This window comes from Mustelus asterias, chromosome 4 (assembly GCF_964213995.1).
Source record: "Mustelus asterias chromosome 4, sMusAst1.hap1.1, whole genome shotgun sequence".
Taxonomy (NCBI): Eukaryota; Metazoa; Chordata; class Chondrichthyes; order Carcharhiniformes; family Triakidae; genus Mustelus; species Mustelus asterias.
This window is the reverse complement of record NC_135804.1, coordinates 24,123,739-24,141,657: the sequence shown is the minus strand read 5'-3', so window position 1 is coordinate 24,141,657 and position 17,919 is coordinate 24,123,739. Positions and strand designations below refer to the sequence as shown.

Sequence of the window (17,919 nt, the reverse complement as noted above, 5' to 3'; positions counted from 1 at the left end):
AACGCCAAGACACCATATGCCTTCTTAACAACCTTATCTACTTGATTCCCAACTTTCAGGGATCTATGCACACATACACCTAGATCCCTCTGCTCCTCCACACTATTCAAAGTCCTCCCGTTAGCCCTATACTCAACACATCTGTTATTCCTACCAAAGTGAATTACCTCACACTTCTCCGCATTAAACTCCATCCGCCACCTCTCGGCCCAACTTTGCAACCTGTCTAAGTCTTCCTGCAAACTACGACACCCTTCCTCACTGTCTACCACACCACCGACTTTGGTGTCATCAGCAAATTTGCTAATCCACCCAACTATACCCTCATCCAGATCATTAATAAATATTACAAACAGCAGTGGCCCCAAAACAGATCCCTGAGGTACACCACTTGTAACCGCACTCCATGATGAATATTTACTATCAACCACCACCCTCTGTTTCCTATCCGCTAGCCAATTCCTGATCCAATTTCCTAGATCACCCCCAATCCCATTCCCATATAGGGGGGAATTTTACCATTTTGAGTCTAAGTGCCGAATCTGGGCAGCAAATAGATCCGCGCCTGGAATCCTCTTTCCAGCGCGCCCATACGCGTTTTGCTGGCTCCGGTCCGATCCGCGCTGTGGGCGGGGCTTAGCGCTGGCGGACTGATCGGAGCTCTGAACTGCGCATGCGCAGTTTGAAAAAAATCTGACAGAGCGCGCCCGGGCGCGAAAAAGAGAAAAAAAGCAGAAAGCGGAGAGAGCGGCTCTCTGACAATCATCCTCTGGTCGGGGTGGCTGGGAGAAGGGGGGGCGGAGGGGGGGCGGTGTGACGTATTATCCTCTGGGGGGGGGGGGTGTGGGAGAAGAGAGTTGTAACGTTTCATCCCTCGCGGGGGGGGGGGGGGGAGGAAATCGGCCGCAGACTAGCAGCGGAGCCCCCCCCTCCCAGAGGATGAAACATCACACCCCCCCTTCTCCCACCCCCCCCAGAGGATGAAACGTCACACACCCCCTTCTCCCACCACCCCCCCCCCCCCCCCCGTGGATGAAACGTCACCCCCCCCCGCTTCTCCCATTCCCCCCCCCCCCAAGAGGATGAAGCGTCACACCCCCCCTCCTCCTCTCTCCCCCCCCCCCCCCCCCCCCCCCCCTCTCTCTCCCCCGACCAGAGGATGACCTGGATCAGTGAGCCGTTGCAGTCTCTGACCCTGCTCTTCGGAAGCTGCAGCGATGACTTCAGACTTTTATTTTGCAGGTCGCTTACAGCGTGGATGCGGAACGGGCCAGAATACGGTAAAGTGGGATTTGGCGGTAGAGTTGGGCGCGCGGTTCATTAAGTCGATTTAAATGCATGCAAATGCATCTAAATCGTCGGGCTGCCCGATTCGGGCGTGGGCCGGACCCCTGCCCGAATCGGTTGTCGGTAAAGCCGCGATCTGCTCGGAATCGGGTGCAGATCACGTTAAAGGCCCGACGCCCAACTTTACCGCGATTTCACACCCGAAAATGGGCGCGAAGTTTTGGTAAAATCGGGCCCATTGTTTGGTTCATTTGGTAAAGCAACCTCAAAAAATCACTACTTTGAGGACAACATTCAGAAGAAACTGTTTCCAGAGAATAGTTTTTGGTTTATACATCATCAGGATCTGTTCCAGCATCATATGGACAGAATTACATTAAATATTCCTGGATTCTTATGCATTGCTAACGATATTGTGGTGATGGGAAAAACCAAAGAGTGTCAGCAGTGTAGGGAGTGAATGTTGAAGGTGATGGATGGGGTGTCAGTCAAGTGGGCTGCTTTGTCCTGGATGGCATTGAGCTTTTTGGCCGTTGTTGAAGCCACACTCCTTTCATGGGCATTGCTACTCAGGCCAGCATTTGTTGTCCAAATTGTTTCTTAATGCCTTAGAACTGAATGGCTTGCTGGGTCATTTCTGAGGGCAGTTAAGAGTCAACTACATTGCTGTGGGTCTGAAGTCACATGTATGCCAAATCTGGTAAGAATGACAGTCCTCCTTCCCTAAAGGATATTAGTGAATGAAATTGGTCTTATAATAATTAATAATTGTACTCATGGGTCACCATTACTGAGACTAGTTTTTAATTACAAATTTATTATGTATCTGGGTCATGCAGAAGGAAGCTATTTGGCCCATCGAGCCTGCATCGACAACAATGCAATTCAGGCCCTATTTCCATTCATCCATTTTTACCCTGCTAATCCCCCTGACACTAAGGGGCAATTTAGCAAGACCAATCAATCTAACCTGCGCATCTTTGGACTGTGGGAGGAAACCGGAGCATGGGGAGAATGTGCAAACTCTGCACAAACAGTCACTCAAGGCCGGGTCCCTGGCGTTGCAATGCAACAGTGCTAACCGCTGTGCCATTCTGAAACTCCTTCCCATTACCTTGGACCATATCACACTTCCACATGCCTTCCCTCCCCTGAGAGCTGACACCTTTTACTGTTCTTGTGCCCACCCTGCTCCCTCCTGTTATCTGAGCCATCTGTGACCCCTCTCCAGATATGTCCTTGACCTACCAGACTCTGACCTGGACCTGCTCCCCTATCACCCGATCACATCCCACTACCCCCTTTGACCTTGAGTCCTTTCACCAGTATCCTGAGGTCACCCTCTGTTGACACTGCTGACCCTACCCTTTAAGATATTCTCCTCCCACTTCCCTGGACACACTCATCCCCTTCTCAGGTAAGTCTGCTTTACTGTCCAGTCTTTGCTCCACCCTTCCACCATTCCCACCCATCCTTTTAGCCTTCGCCTGCCTTGGCTCAATGTTTGCTATTGGCACTTGAATGAAGTTATGTGAGATCCCCAAGCAAGCAAAAGCAACATCTGCATACTCAGTCACGGGAGAGGTGAAACTCGCCAGGTGCACACCATTTATATACTGTGGTAAAACTGAATGATCTAAATTCTTCCTGGCCGGGAACTTATTTTGGAGCACGAACTTAATTCTGGCGAGGTAGCCTTTTAATTATCATGCATGAGATGCTAATTAATGCAAATGGGGTTCCTGACATTGGTTGGCAGGAAACTCGATTCACTCTCAACCTGCTGTGAAAGCCACAAAAACAAAATTCTAAGTTTAACCCACTGTTGAGAAACAGACATTTTGGCTTTCTCCAAACTAAGCACCCCGCCTGCCATGATTCCCCCACTGGCAGGAGTGGAAAATTCCACCCATAGTATTTTTCAAGGTATAATGTATGAAATTAATTCTTTCCATTTGCAGACAAAATTGATGTTATAAATAAGCACATGTAAGTCAGAATGGTATTCAATGGATCTTACGTTGAAAGCTTACTGAAGAAAACCTAATAACTGACCTCCATCGACATTGTATTTTGCTTATTTTGCACTGCTAAATTCTCCACCTCCAGTCGTGCTTGAAGCTGTCCATTTTCTTCCGCCAATTCATGGCAGTGCTCCTGTAGTCGGACCCTTTCTTCCTCAAGCTGTTTGATTGTCTGTTCAAGTCTTATCAGCTGCACAAATAGATGCCCACAATATAAATATTAGCTTCTAATTGCCGTGAATGAGCAGAGCAATCATTTAAGTTTACATCACACAAACAGAAGTGTTCACTTGAATAGTTTCAGCTTTAAAACACAAAACCATTACTGATCAACATGTGCCCTAGATTATATCCTTTTGCTTTATATAATATGACATAAAGTGAATAAAATGCAATGCTAGTTAACATTCCCTTAGAGCAACTGACTATAACCTTATGCACCACATAGTGACACATGCATCAAAAAGACAAGAGAAAAAAATGTAGATTATTTTTTAGGCATTGTTGACGACATTGTAAAGTCATTCTTGAATGCAGTACAGGGCGAATGCTAAGTGAAAATTCACTGCAGTAAATTATCCTTTTGCGGTCGACATAAGTACAGAGTAACCTAGTTAAGATACTGCACATTAAAACCTTGTAATATATTTCTACCAGTCACATGGCATAATATTTTACTTGTGTTATGACGTGCATTTTTTTGACTGAAGTTTTTTGGGGTTTTTGAAAATAATATGTTGACAACTAGAAGTAAATCAATTTTTAAATAATTTACAATAAAGGGAATACATAAAATAAAATAACAATCTGAACGAGTCGAAAACTGGTAGATTTTATGGCCTCGCTCATCCTGAAACTGTAAAATCCTGCTCGAGGTCAGCTGACCTTTCTATGGTCCGACTCACGCCTGCTCAGATTCCCCTGGCGGACGGGATGGTAAAATTCCGTTCGAAATTTGAAATTAGGGTGAAGTTGATAAACAACTTGAACTTTGTTTATGCTATCTGAAGCCTAGTTGGGTTGTGGCCATTGTTCATGACCACTGCCGTTCAAACTAGTACTGAATACTGTACAAATCAGTAGAACAGTGCCAAAACTTACTGCTTATATAATTTGATTTGCACTTCTGCAAGTAAAACATCTCAAAGGATTCAGGACTCTGACGAAGGGTCATCTAGACTTGAAATGTTGGCTCTATTCTCTCCTCATAGACGGACAAAGAACAAAGAATAAAGAAAATTACAGCACAGGAACAGGCCCTTCAGCCCTCCAAGCCTGCACCGACCATGCTGCCCGACTGACTTAAATCCTCCTACCCTTCCGGGGACCATATCCCTCTATTCCCATCCTATTCATGTATTTCTCCAGATGCCCCTTAAAACTCACTATCATATCTGCTTCCACTACCTCCCCGGCAGCAAGTTCCAGGCACCCCACCACCCTCTGTGTAAAAAACTTGCCTCGTACATCTCCTTTAAACCATGCCCCTCGCACCTTAAACCTATGCCCCTAATAATTGACTCTTCCACCCTATCCACTCTGTCCACGACCCTCATAATCTTGTAGAGTTCTATCAGGTCACCCCTCAACCTCCATCGTTCCAGTGAGAACAAACCAAGTTTCTCCAACCTCTCCTCATAGCTAATGCCCTCCATACCAGGCAACATCCTGGTAAATCTTTTCTGTACTCTCTCCAAAGCCTCTACATCTTTCTGGTAGTGTGGTGACCAGAATTGAACACTATATTCCAAGTGCGGCCTAACTAAGGTTCTCTAAAGATGCTGTCATACCTGCTGAGATTTTCCAGCATTTTCTGTTTTTGTCAAAGAGTTTTAATATCTTTTTTGCCTTACGTCACATTGCTTCAGCATTCACAATTGTTTTTAATGCCTGCTGCATAACATGAAGTATGTGAAGTGCACATGCTTGCCAATTTGATATCCGGTATATTGTATTAATTGAAAGAACTCAAACACTTGGAAGTGAGTTACCAACTTCAATTTAACCCGAATGCTCCTGGTTTTTCATGAACTGTGACCTCTAGTGCTTGCTGTGCAGAATGTGTGTCCAGGGACAAATCATGTGACCTAATCCCAAAATGTAAGAACCCATGAATGAAAACACAACAATACACTCCCAGGCGATGCACTTCAACATTAGCAATAATTAGGGTTTGCAAATGTGATTAAATGTATTTCTGGAGGTTTCATGACATGATTTGCCCTCTTGCTCCAGCCATTATTCAGCCAACATATCTGTCCTTGTGGCTCCCTGCCCTCCTATGCTATTTGGAAAGCTAAAACACTCATTTCCCAATTGGATAATGCTTGATTGTCAGCAAAACATTTTCAATACTTTTACATCTGGTAAAGAGCAATGTTCAAGGAAAATTAAAAAAAATCTTTTTCATGCTCCTATGATATTTTTCCAAGGTTGCACACAGCAGTGTCCTGGAGATTGATCTTCAATTCTTGAAGGCTTCAGGCCAATCCTGCAGGGTTGGCAACCCTAGCTATAGTGAAGCATTATGATACCAGCAGTGATCTTACCAGTTGTAACCACAAAGCAAACACATGCTGGCGCAATTGCTTCAAAACAATTAAGAAAACAATTTCTGCCAGAGGCTGTTGAAATCCATAATATGTCGACAAGTGTTGGTAAAATACTCCAACATTCTATGATCATTAACCTACCTTGAAGTAATTACTTATAGTATACTCGTGTTTGTTTGACACTTTCTTTACAAACATTTAAATTTTAAAAATACCACACATCACATTTATGTCAATTTAAACTATAGTAATTCAGTTTTCAGTTATCCGTATTATTCCAAATCAAATTACTTCATTTCAGAATGGTTTGCATAAAAGGAGCTCTATTTTATAATACACCATTTGAATGGAGAAAGCTTTAAAAAAAATCTTTTTGTTTGCTTCACATTTTAAAATTCTTCACCCACTGATGCAAAGGTGGACGACAGGCACAATATTCTGTAATAATAAGATCAAAGTCACCACCAGAGCCTGAGATAGTGATCACAAGGCATTCAAAATCAATTTGACTATTGATTGACTGGTTAGGAATTCTGTTGTTCTGAATGAGCTTCCATTCATGGGATTTGCTTTTATGAAGATATACAATGGGGAATTAAGATTTTTATATACACTGACATAAATCAAATAACCCACAGTACTAACATGTCATAGAATATTATCAGAAGGGTATTGCTACTTTAAGTGATGTGGTTACCAGTTATGTCAGTTTCAAAAGTCCATTGCTAGACAAAAGGAAGTGCAGCTTTCACTGCAAGACATAGAGGGAAGGTAGCAGCTACTGTGAGGGACCTTGATAAGAATACTCAATTTGTGAAAAGCTACTGCAGTACATGAAACCAAATTTGATGGGAAACATCGGATGCATGAAGGAATTACAACCCCATTCAACAAGACTGAAAGGAAAGAGATATTAAGACACAGCAAAAGGTCCAACAATAGACACTCCAGAAGATGGCATGAGTGAATTGCTCAGTTTGTTAATCTATTATCTTAAAATAAATATCTTAAAATACCTATTTTGGAACAATTTTGGCAGTGCATGCGTGTAACTAAGTATGGTGTCATATCATCAAATTGTGTGATGACACCAGTTACTATTTGTTTAATATTCCAATCATCTGCAAAGCCTTGATCATTTCATGATTTGTTTCTGTACTGCTGCTATTCAAGAATAAAATCTGTTAAACTGAGGGTGTGTCAAGCTTAACTGCTTTCATTACAACTCCTCTAAGAAATTTGAAGCAAACACTGAAGATCAATTAACCTGTTTGGAGAATGTTAGATGTCATTTAGGATATAGCAAACAGTAGTAAATGACTGACAAAACCTTGTAATTCACATTACTATTTTTGTAATCCAGTTGAGGAGCAACACTGGTGTTGAGTATTAAGTCTCCCACCATACTACATTGTGAGTGAGCAGCATTGAATAATGCTCTGTTAGACAAGATCAAATGAAATAAAAACAATACCCAAGAGAGAACAAAAACATTGCTGCCAGTCTACAAAGGGTTACAGTTTCTTTAAAAAACAGGATAGTAAAGCAATCAGTCTCAGATGGGTCAAGTATCACATTTTTAATGCAGGTAGAAGAGTGCCCAATGAGACTAATTTTTTTTTTGTTGTATGATTTGCACTGAAATCTTGTCAAAGAACTGTCAATCCTCTGCAGATCAGCACAGCAATCAAAAGGAATAACCTAATAGTCATAAAGCTACAGGAAAATTGAGGCACTGATTCACATTTTAATATCTGTAATTTCTGTAAGAGCAGGAGTTCTGAATACCAAATCACAATTTCTGTCAAACGAAAGTGCGCTATTTCTCAATTCTGTTTATTGTATCTGAATTTTCAGACTCATATGCAAGTCATATTACTCCCTAAAGGTTGAAAAAAAAACAAAACTTCAGCTCTTCCTTCAAAAAATTTCAAACTGGAGATAGGCTCACTTCAGTTTCCATATTCCTATTGTATTCCCTAGTTCCAGGCATCAACGAATTCTATTATATCAATAATAACATAAAATAGTGAACAAAGAATACAAAGTACATGACAATACAGTGACAATATCTATTGAGGTCAAGAACTAGACTAGCAGAACATTGTCAGGATATGGCTCTGAAAGGACAGCCTTCCCAGATGTAGATTTAATCTTGATGGAATATTTGTCCGTCAGAAATATTTTGTCATCCCAGTGTGCACTGCACCTCTCATTGTTAAAGGAGTGGTTAAACCCACTTGAGTCACAGAGACACCAACAGCAGTCAAGTGCTGCATTATCTGGCGAGAAAGATCGGGGAGTTGCACGCCGGTTATCTCGCCGGAGCCAACATTAAGAGAAAATATTGGAAATTTTTCTCACTGACCTATGTCTGGTTCATGCATTCAAATCCTGGAGCTGGCTTAAAACCACAATGTTTTGATTAACAAGCAAGAGTGCTATCATTTAGCTCAAGCTGGGCACTCACAAAACCTGACACTCAAAAAAGATTCAGCTCAAGAGGATAGTACACTTTTACAAGCTGTAAACAAAAGAATAGTTCATGGTTCATGTGCTTGCCTCATAGTGGAAGAAAACTGTTGTTCAGGCCCATTGAAGGTGGCACTTTCACTCTGAAATAGCATTTTAGGTGGTTTTAATAGCTTGCATCATATGTCAGGGATTGTTGCCAGATTCCCTTGAAAAGATCGTTGTTCAACAAGTCACAAGGTTAGTTACTTAGTTTTTCTTGCCAGTAGGTCAAATTCCTTTACAGATAGATTTGAAATAGGAATTAGGCTGTTAAATTCTTAAGATGTAGCAGTCTTCAGAGTTAAAAAAAGGCTTTATTGACTTGTTCTACAGCTGGTATACTGCAGTGGGTGTTCTTGGCAGACTGGCAATTTTCTCCCCGGTCCTTGTTATCTGAAGACAGTTTGGGTCACATGATTAACTGCTATTGTCCACATAATGGGTTGGAGCCAGAGTGATTGATACACTGTGGGGGAATGATTGATAACCCATCAACATACCAGCTATGATTAGCTCACTGGAAGACCTTATTTGATATTCCATCCTCACGGCTCTGACACGTTTGGCAGTCAGGATCTTCCATTCAGCTGATAAGGATGGTCCCTCTTGACTGGAGAAACAGTTTTGCATCTGAGAACTTTCCAGAGGCATATTCAGACATGAGGTAATCCTTTGTGCTGAAATTTCAAAGGTCACCTGGCCTTTGGCAGTCACCATTCCAGCCTTGTTAGTGTCCATTTTCAAATAAAAGATAATTCCAGGAAATTATATACTGACTGCAGTCCACGTTTAAAGTTATAAATAGGGCATGCCTTCACTGGACATGACAACATGTATACAAAACAAAACACATCGGCTGGAATTTTTCAGCCGTTAACCTCGATGGGTTCTTCTGGCCATGCCGCCGGCCATTGGCTTCCCAACGGCGAGGAGTGCATTCAATGGGAAACCCCGTTGACAAGGGTGGCATCAGAAGATCCCACCACTGACCAGTGACGGGCTGCTTCTATTGCAGCAGGTTGCGTGGAAAATCCTGCCCAATGACTCTATTTTGTTATTTCATAGGGGTTCTAAATTACCCTGATTCATTAAAAAAATAAATACAAACAGCAAATGGTTCAACAAAAGATCGTCTGGCGAGTTGGAACTTAGATTTTGGAACAAACATATCTCTTTTTTATTTTCATTTTGCACTTAGAAAGGAGGAAGTCACCTGTCCTGTTTTCACTGAAAATGTACTAGACTCCACTCAAATAACCTGCATCATGGATTCCAAATTCATTCTTAATGAGAGGCTTTCAATAGTATAGTACAAATATCAATGGCAGAAACTAAACTGATATTTATGTTCTCAAAAATGATGTTACGAAATGTCAAGTTTTACAATTGCAGCAATGCATAAAGATTTAATATGAATATATAATCTTGACATTCTAATACAACAGATGAACTTATGTAAAATAGCTTCAAGTACTGTGCAAACTATACATGATCAGTGTCTAGTAAATAATTCAATTAAAACTTAACATTCATCTTACCTGAACTTTCAGTTATGACATTCTTTTGTTTACTTAGTGATGCAGTTTGATAAAATATTACCATACAAAATGAAAAAGGCATAGAATCCCTACAGTGTAGAAGAGGCCATTCAGCCCTTTGAGACTGCACCGACTCTGTGACAGAGTACCTTACCCAGGCTCTCTTCCCCACCCCATCCTTGTAAACATACACATTTACCATGACTAATCCATCTAACCTACACATCCTGGGATACTAAGGGGCAATTTAGCACGGTCAATGCACCTAACCAGCACACCTTTTGGTCTGTGGGAGGAAACTGGGGCACCCAGAGGAAAACCACGCAGACTCGGGGAGAAAGTGCAAACTCCACACAGACAGACAGTGACCCGAGGCTGGAATTGAACCCGGGTCCCTGGTGGTGTGAGGCAGCAGTGCCAACACTGTGCCACCCGTGCCATAGTGATTTAATAGATAGTAACAGTGTGCCTGCAAGTAACCCATTTATAGTATTTTCTTTAAATAATCAATATAAATAAACCAAGGCTTTTGCATAAATCTGAATTAACAAGTATATAAGTGTTCATTTTCATATAGTTAGGAAAAAATAATGTACAAAACTGTTTAGCGTGCCTCTGTTAGAGGGTTGGTGACCTAAAGCCCCACATCAAATAAGCATTTAGAGCTGAATTTTGTACGGAGACTGCATGTCCCAGTGGCGTCACCTGAAGCAGATGACATGACATTTCTGCTTGTATCATGTGGTCAGCTGAATACCATCATGCAGTGACTGATCAATTAACTTAATGGAAATGCAGGGCTTGCCCAATTCATGAGTGGAGGTGGGCAACGAGGAGCCAACAGCAGCATCTACTGACTTGAAAGTGAGTGCTGGAGCCATATTTAAAGGGCTGCCATATTTGCATTACTGCCTTCTTTGAAATGCTCACTGATCAGAATACTCCTCCTCCTGAGCAACAGTACAGAAGATCCCTTCTTCTGACCAACATTGCAGAACACACCAAACACTGTTGAATGGGAGCCTACTACAACAGAGGGAAGAAAGCAGTGATGCCTCCCTGCAGATTCTCCTCCAGGTTGCAAGGACAAGGCAGGAACAACATCTTCCCAAGAGATGAGAAGAGACCATTGAGCCAGACCAAGTAAACCTGGACAGAGACTGGAGAGGAAGTCAGAAAGTGGGGGAATCTCTCCCCAAACCAGGGTGTAGTGTCAGAAATTGACCCCTTCAAATGAGATGTCCACACCACTTTCCTGTTTGGAGCTTGGATGTGGCAACTTGAGAGTGTGCTAGCTGGGGAGGGAGCGTCCATCCAGTAGGTGGCAAGGAGGTCTGGTAGGAGCATATCCCTTCAGATACATGACTACATCTTGAGGCATCTTTGCTGACCCTCAAGGTCCCTGGAGAGTGGATGTACAGAGAAGGCACTTGTGCCTTTGTGCATTTGTGCCACATCATGGGTCAAAAGGTTGTCACCAGGATAACTGTTCTGCTAGTTGTTATGGGGAGGCAGTACTCCTCATTCTGTTTGGATGTGACCCTTAATAAAGAGAGGGTCAAGACCGTGAAGGTCTCCACAAGCTGCATATCTTGATCCCAGCTGAGAAGGAGACATCTCTGAAACTGGCTGGGTCTCAGGGTGCCAAGCAATTGCTGATGGTGAAACACGAGTGTCATCACAGCAGAGTGAGAGAATGAAAACAGGGGCACAAGCGTGCATCTGGGTCACACGAGGCAGTGTCACAAGTCCACCACTGAACACATGGAGCTCCACATCAGACATGGTTGGAATAAGGACATGTGAAGCCCTTACCATCTAAATGTTTGGGTGCTCATGTGTCAATACTGGTAATCACAAAGCACAGGTAGCTAGATAGTGCTAAGCAATCTGTCCACCTCTGAGGAAGATGAGGAATCCTCAGAGAGTGCACCCTCACATCAATCATCCTACAGCCTCCACCAGTGCAGAAACAGTTGGTGGATATGCACTTGTAATTAGATTCATGGTCGCAAACAGGTGAGCATAATCATAGATGTCCTCGAGCAGCTAACGAATGCGATGATAGCCAAGGTCATTGACCATTGGAATACTGTGGGAAGCCTTGCTGAGCTCCAGGCTAATGACGTGCCCTTAGAGTTATGAGTAACAAAGTGCCTGCTGGAGGAGCCCATCCAGATCATAGGTGTTGCCATTTCTCTGATTGGTGCATATTTGGTAACCCTTATAGATGGCAGACTACTCAGTGGATGTTGGAGATGTGGGATGTTTGTTCTTTGTAGCCACTTTTCCTAAATTTTTCCATGACTGGTCAGTCGGGAGCACGTGTCACTGTCCCTCTGTGACTCTTGCAGCACATTCCCTCCATTGGTGCTGCTGCCACCTTCTCATGCTCCTTTCCTTGGTGCTGCTGTACCCCTTCTGCTACCATCCAGCAAAGGCCTCTATTCCTCAGCCACCCTTCCACTCCACATGGCAGAGGCAGCATTGAATGGTTCCTCTTTGCCACCTCCCATGTGCACAGTAGAAAAAATTCTAAAAGCATAAAATTTGTTGCAAACACAATTAAGCAAACACATTCTGTTTGTATTCTAAGGCCTCCACTACTGCTGACCCTGCTTTCTGTGACTCAGTAAAATTCTGGCCATAATTTAGGTTGTCATTTGAATGCACTTGTAGAGCGCGCTGCACTGTTGGATGTAACATTTGTCAAATGAGACGTTAAATCAAGATGCTGTCTGTCCACTTAGATTCTGTAAAAGATTCTATGGCACTATTTGAAAAGCAGGGGGATTATTGCCCCAACACCTTTCCCTCAATAGATTATACATTCATCTAACTTGTTGCTGAATGTAGGACCATGCGGTGTAAAAATTGGGTCTTGTGCATGCCTACATATCCACAGCGATGACATTTCAAATGTATTTTGTTAACTGTAAAGTGCTTCAAGATGTTGAGGTTGCAATAAAGATGACTGGAAGGATGTTTATCCTCATCCTTTCTCTTTCTCAGCCTTGTTGCTGCTTGAAAATTAGGGAATTCTCCGGTGGCTGGGATTCTCCAGTCCCGTTGCAGTGAACGAAGATTTGGCTGAGATCCAAATTCTCTGTAATTGTTGGCAATGGTGGCATGGCATGTGAGTGTGGAGAATTCCGGCCAGACTTGACATAGATAATCTTCTGTTGCATTGCAAGACAGTTGTTATTTTGGTTTGATTTATAATCACATGTATAGGTATACAGTGAAAAGTATTGTCTCTTGCGTAGTATACAGACAAGGCACACTGTTCATAGAGTACATTGGGGAGAAGGAAAAGAGAGGGTGCAGAATGTAGTGTTACAGTCATAGCTAGGGTGTAGAGAAAGATCAACTTAATATAACGTAGGTCCATTCAAAAGTCTGATGGCAGCAGGGAAGAAGCTGTTCTTGAGTCAGTTGGTACTTGATCTCAGACTTTTGTATCATTTTCCCAAAGGAAGGTGATGGAAGAGGGTATGTCCAGGGTATACTGTTTTATAGCAATATGAGCATTCTGTCATTTAACTATTTAACATTCACTTGCTGTGAAGGCAAATCTGTATTTCAGGTACAAAGAACAAAGAACAGTACAGCACAGGAAACAGGCCCTTCGGCCCTCCAAGCCTGTGCCGCTCCTTGGTCCAACTAGACCAATCGTTTGTATCCCTCCATTTCCAGGCTGCTCATGTGACTATCCAGGTAAGTCTTAAACGATGTCAGCGTGCCTGCCTCCACCACCCTACTTGGCAGCGCATTCCAGGCCCCCACCACCCTCTGTGTAAAAAACGTCCCTCTGATATCTGAGTTATACTTCGCCCCTCTCACCTTGAGCCCGTGACCCCTCGTGATCGTCACCTCCGACCTGGGAAAAAGCTTCCCACTGTTCACCCTATCTATACCCTTCATAATCTTGTACACCTCTATTAGATCTCCCCTCATTCTCCGTCTTTCCAAGGAGAACAACCCCAGTTTACCCAATCTCTCCTCATAGCTAAGACCCTCCATACCAGGCAACATCCTGGTAAACCTTCTCTGCACTCTCTCTAACGCCTCCATGTCCTTCTGGTAGTGCGGCGACCAGAACTGGACGCAGTACTCCAAATGTGGCCTAACCAGCGTTCGATACAGCTGCATCATCAGACTCCAGCTTTTATACTCTATACCCCGTCCTATAAAGGCAAGCATACCATATGCCTTCTTCACCACCTTCTCCACCTGTGTTGCCACCTTCAAGGATTTGTGGACTTGCACACCTAGGTCCCTCTGTGTTCCTATACTCCTGATGACTCTGCCATTTATTGTATAACTCCTCCCTACATTATTTCTTCCAAAATGCATCACTTTGCATTTATCCGGATTAAACTCCATCTGCCACCTCTCCGCCCAATTTTCCAGCCTATCTATATCCTGCTGTATTGCCCGACAATGCTCTTCGCTATCCGCAATTCCAGCCATCTTCGTGTCATCCGCAGATTACACCAGTTACACCTTCTTCTAAATCATTTATATATATCACAAATAGCAGAGGCCCCAGTACAGAGCCCTGCGGAACACCACTGGTCACAGACCTCCAGCCGGAAAAAGACCCTTCGACCACTACCCTCTGTCTCCTATGGCCAAGCCAGTTCTCCACCCATCTAGCCACTTCTCCTTGTATCCCATGAGCCTTAACCTTCTTAACCAACCTGCCATGTGGGACTTTGTCAAATGCCTTACTGAAATCCATATAGACAACATCCACGGCCCTTCCTTCATCAACCGTTTTTGTCACTTCCTCAATCTGTTCTTTAATTCCTGAGATCAACTGGAAGGTCCTAGTTGTTGGTGAAGGTTGTCAGCTTTTGTAATATACAGGGTTGACTTGGTGCAATGGATACAAAGTCCTTGCCGAATTGGCACAGTGCTTTAGCCGCACAATGCATGATACACTGGGAAAATGCAGGGATCAAAGTGAATAGTATCTGGCATCTGCAGCTCTTAAATTGCCACTGATTGTCCTTAAACAGGTATGGGTTCATGGTGAAAAACAGCTGGGTCCAAGCAAGCCATCTGAGGAAGTAGCTTTGGTGATCCTGTGACAGGAGGTCCTACTGAGAAGGCTTTTTGGAGCGGGCTGTTATCCTCCACAGAAGAGCAAGGCTCAGAGGTTTGTACATGAAGATAGTAGAAAGAGTCATTGCCACCATGTGACCCATCTTGGGCTTTTTTATCTGCCGTGTGAGGAATTCAAGGATTATCATGCAAGCAAATAACAAATGAGAAAATTTCAGCTGACACATCCAAGTTCATTTCAACAGAATTTACATCACAACATTTAAGAAATAGAAAGTGTAATAGTTTAGTAACAAAGTACTAAAGGTTGTCACAAGTATTTTGTTGATCATGACATTTGTGCTGTGGTTCAATATTGGGAACTATGAGGTTTGCTGTGCCTATCAGATTCCAAGCTTATCATCAAATATTGGTGTTCTTTAGAGTAGTTTAACTTACTTAGAATAAAAAAAATGGTTGATTAATGATTAGCTCTGAACTATTCCATTAAATTCTATAGGAAATAAATATTTGGGCATAAGCATCCACTACAATTACCCTTGGTTCTGCCTGGTTTACTTCAGTTAGTTTTGACAAATGAGGAAAGAAAGCATTTGGTGTTATGGTTTAGGTTAGAAACTCTGAAGTGTTTCATGAAGCCCGCCTGAAACATAAATTTTGCATCTTGAATTTGGCTAGGATAGGTTCCACTTCAGGTGTGATTCAAAAGATCCACGAGGGAGCTTTTATCAAACAAAGTTTATTTAAGAATATAGTTAACATGTATAGTAAGAAAATTAGCAAGAACTTTTATCAATTACAAACAAGAAACAAAACAACCATTATAATGTATAACCCTTAATCAAGATATCTACAATGTTCCAATCAAACTAATCCCATAGACAAAATACCCTTTTCACAGGTTTAACACAGCACAGACTAATGCCCATGTGATACTGGAAATTGAGTCCTTTGGTTGGCGAATTGAAAATCCTCAGTCTCGATTCACTCAGAACAGGTTGAAGTCAGAACAGCTTCCCAGAACATCAGGGACTTTAGGCAAACTACTAACAGCAAATTATTTCCTTCAGGAAGGCAAAACCTTGCTTTAAGATCACCAGCAGAATTTCCAAATGAAACAGGGAGAGAGAGATTTCTGTTCAGCTTGGTATCCCTGTTAAAACCCAACTCTGACTGCAGCCAAACACAAATTAAACCTTAAACTCACTGAAAAAAACTGTCCAAAAACACATGACGTCCTCCTAACAATGCAGGATCATAAAACTAATCCCAGAGTAAACACAAACAAGCCCATTTGAGCCATTTAAGTAGCAATAAAAGGACATTTCCTGTCAAGCCAGCAACAATGACATCAATGAAGCCGTGAGCTGCAAAAATCATGTTTTTTAAAAAAAACCTTTCTTAAAGATACACTAACGTCACATTGGGCTAATGATGAATTAACCATTGTGGAAGCATCAAAGTAAAGTGTAAGATTCGTAGTGGCAAGATTTTGCTTCCAAAAATAATTAATCATTACTGCAAAATGCAACATTTCACGACTTGCTTTAGCACAATAAAAAATAGTGCAACTGCCTTTTAAAACATTTTACTGGCAAACGTTATTACACTGGTGAAAATGACAAGCTACAAATTCCAAGCTGGAAAGAAAATGGGGAACATTATTAATTATCCTATTAAATGTGCAATGTCAGCTGCATGGGAAAACCAATTTCAAAAATGTCCCTCCAGTAGTTTTGTTGTGGTGATATCCCAAGAATACAAACCATTTTTGGCGCATTTTCTACTTGTAAATTCCACTTGTAGCAACGACTTGAATATTTTCTGTGGTTACCTTAAGTGCGTAGATGTATTTTGTGGCAGCTATATGAAAAGAGCCAACTCCAACACGAGTGTTGATCAATAAATTGGATTCACAGCATTTAGATAATGTTTATTGACCACTTTTTGTTAAATTTACTAACCCCATTGCTTTAAAGAGTAGCTTATTTATGCGTAAGTCGAAAAAAATAAAATATTGCCATTATACCTTGTCTTTAGCATGCTCCTGCTTACTCCGTTCTTGGCAGAATTTCGACTCCAGTTCACGAATTGTCTTTTCATATTGTGTGGTAGTTACTTTTAAGTCTTCATGTGCACTGTTCATTGCTTTTATTTGTTCTGCCTTCCCTGCAACCTGCCATGTAACAACACTGAATGAATGGCAATGCTTGCATCTACTTACATCACATACAATACATTTATAAGTGCAAATCATTACATAACACCTTGTATTATGAGAAGACAGCAAAACCTGTGAGAGATAGAATAACTATCTGCCATGAGGTATTCTCTCACCTTCTGTTTAGTATTGTAGGCTATCTGCTATATCTGACTGCAAAGACCACTGCCGAAAGAGTTCTGATTTTAACCCCTCGCGTTTGATGAGAGTGGGGTGTATGGTGGGTAGAAATTCGAGCAGCATTCATGCACCACATACATGCCATGCTCCCATGTTTCAGGTATTTTGGGCAGCATAAAGAAACCTGCATCCCAGGCAGGTGAAGGTCTTTGCTGCTTGTTGTTGGCTCCAGGGACAATGACATCATGGAGTAGTACACCCAGGGCAGGGCTGAAAAGATTAGTACATTTTACTTGTCAAATGTTTCCTCGTGAGCCAGAAACATCCACTGGGCGCCTTGAGGAAAAGCTCATTCCCTGCCCGCAGCTTCCCTTCCCCATCATAATTGTCAACCACCTTCACTCTACCACTGAACTGACTGTGGGTTCCCAGCTTTTACACTCCTGCACACCATGTTATTCATACCAACTTCATAGCAATGGGAATTGGTGCTGCATGTTAATGAGGCATGGGAGTTAAATTTAGCACTTTGTGATCCAGGGTCACTCTGATGCTCTCCCTTTGGGTCTATTTTCACTGCTCACCCCAAGTTA

General features: G+C 42.4%; 1 protein-coding gene across 1 annotated transcript in view; it reads right to left on the bottom strand.

Moving 5' to 3' along the window:
* The window catches only part of LOC144493045 (uncharacterized), a 275,407-nt gene extending 258,252 nt beyond the window's left edge, over positions 1-17,155 (bottom strand). Inside the window, exons 1-2 of the mRNA XM_078211881.1 lie at positions 17,015-17,155; positions 3,343-3,501 (exon numbers count right to left, since the gene is read on the bottom strand). Of these exons, the coding sequence (XP_078068007.1) occupies positions 3,343-3,501; positions 17,015-17,131 (276 nt within the window). The 5' untranslated portion in view covers positions 17,132-17,155. The remainder of the gene's footprint in view (positions 1-3,342; positions 3,502-17,014) is intronic.
* Between the last annotated feature and the right edge of the window lie 764 nt (positions 17,156-17,919).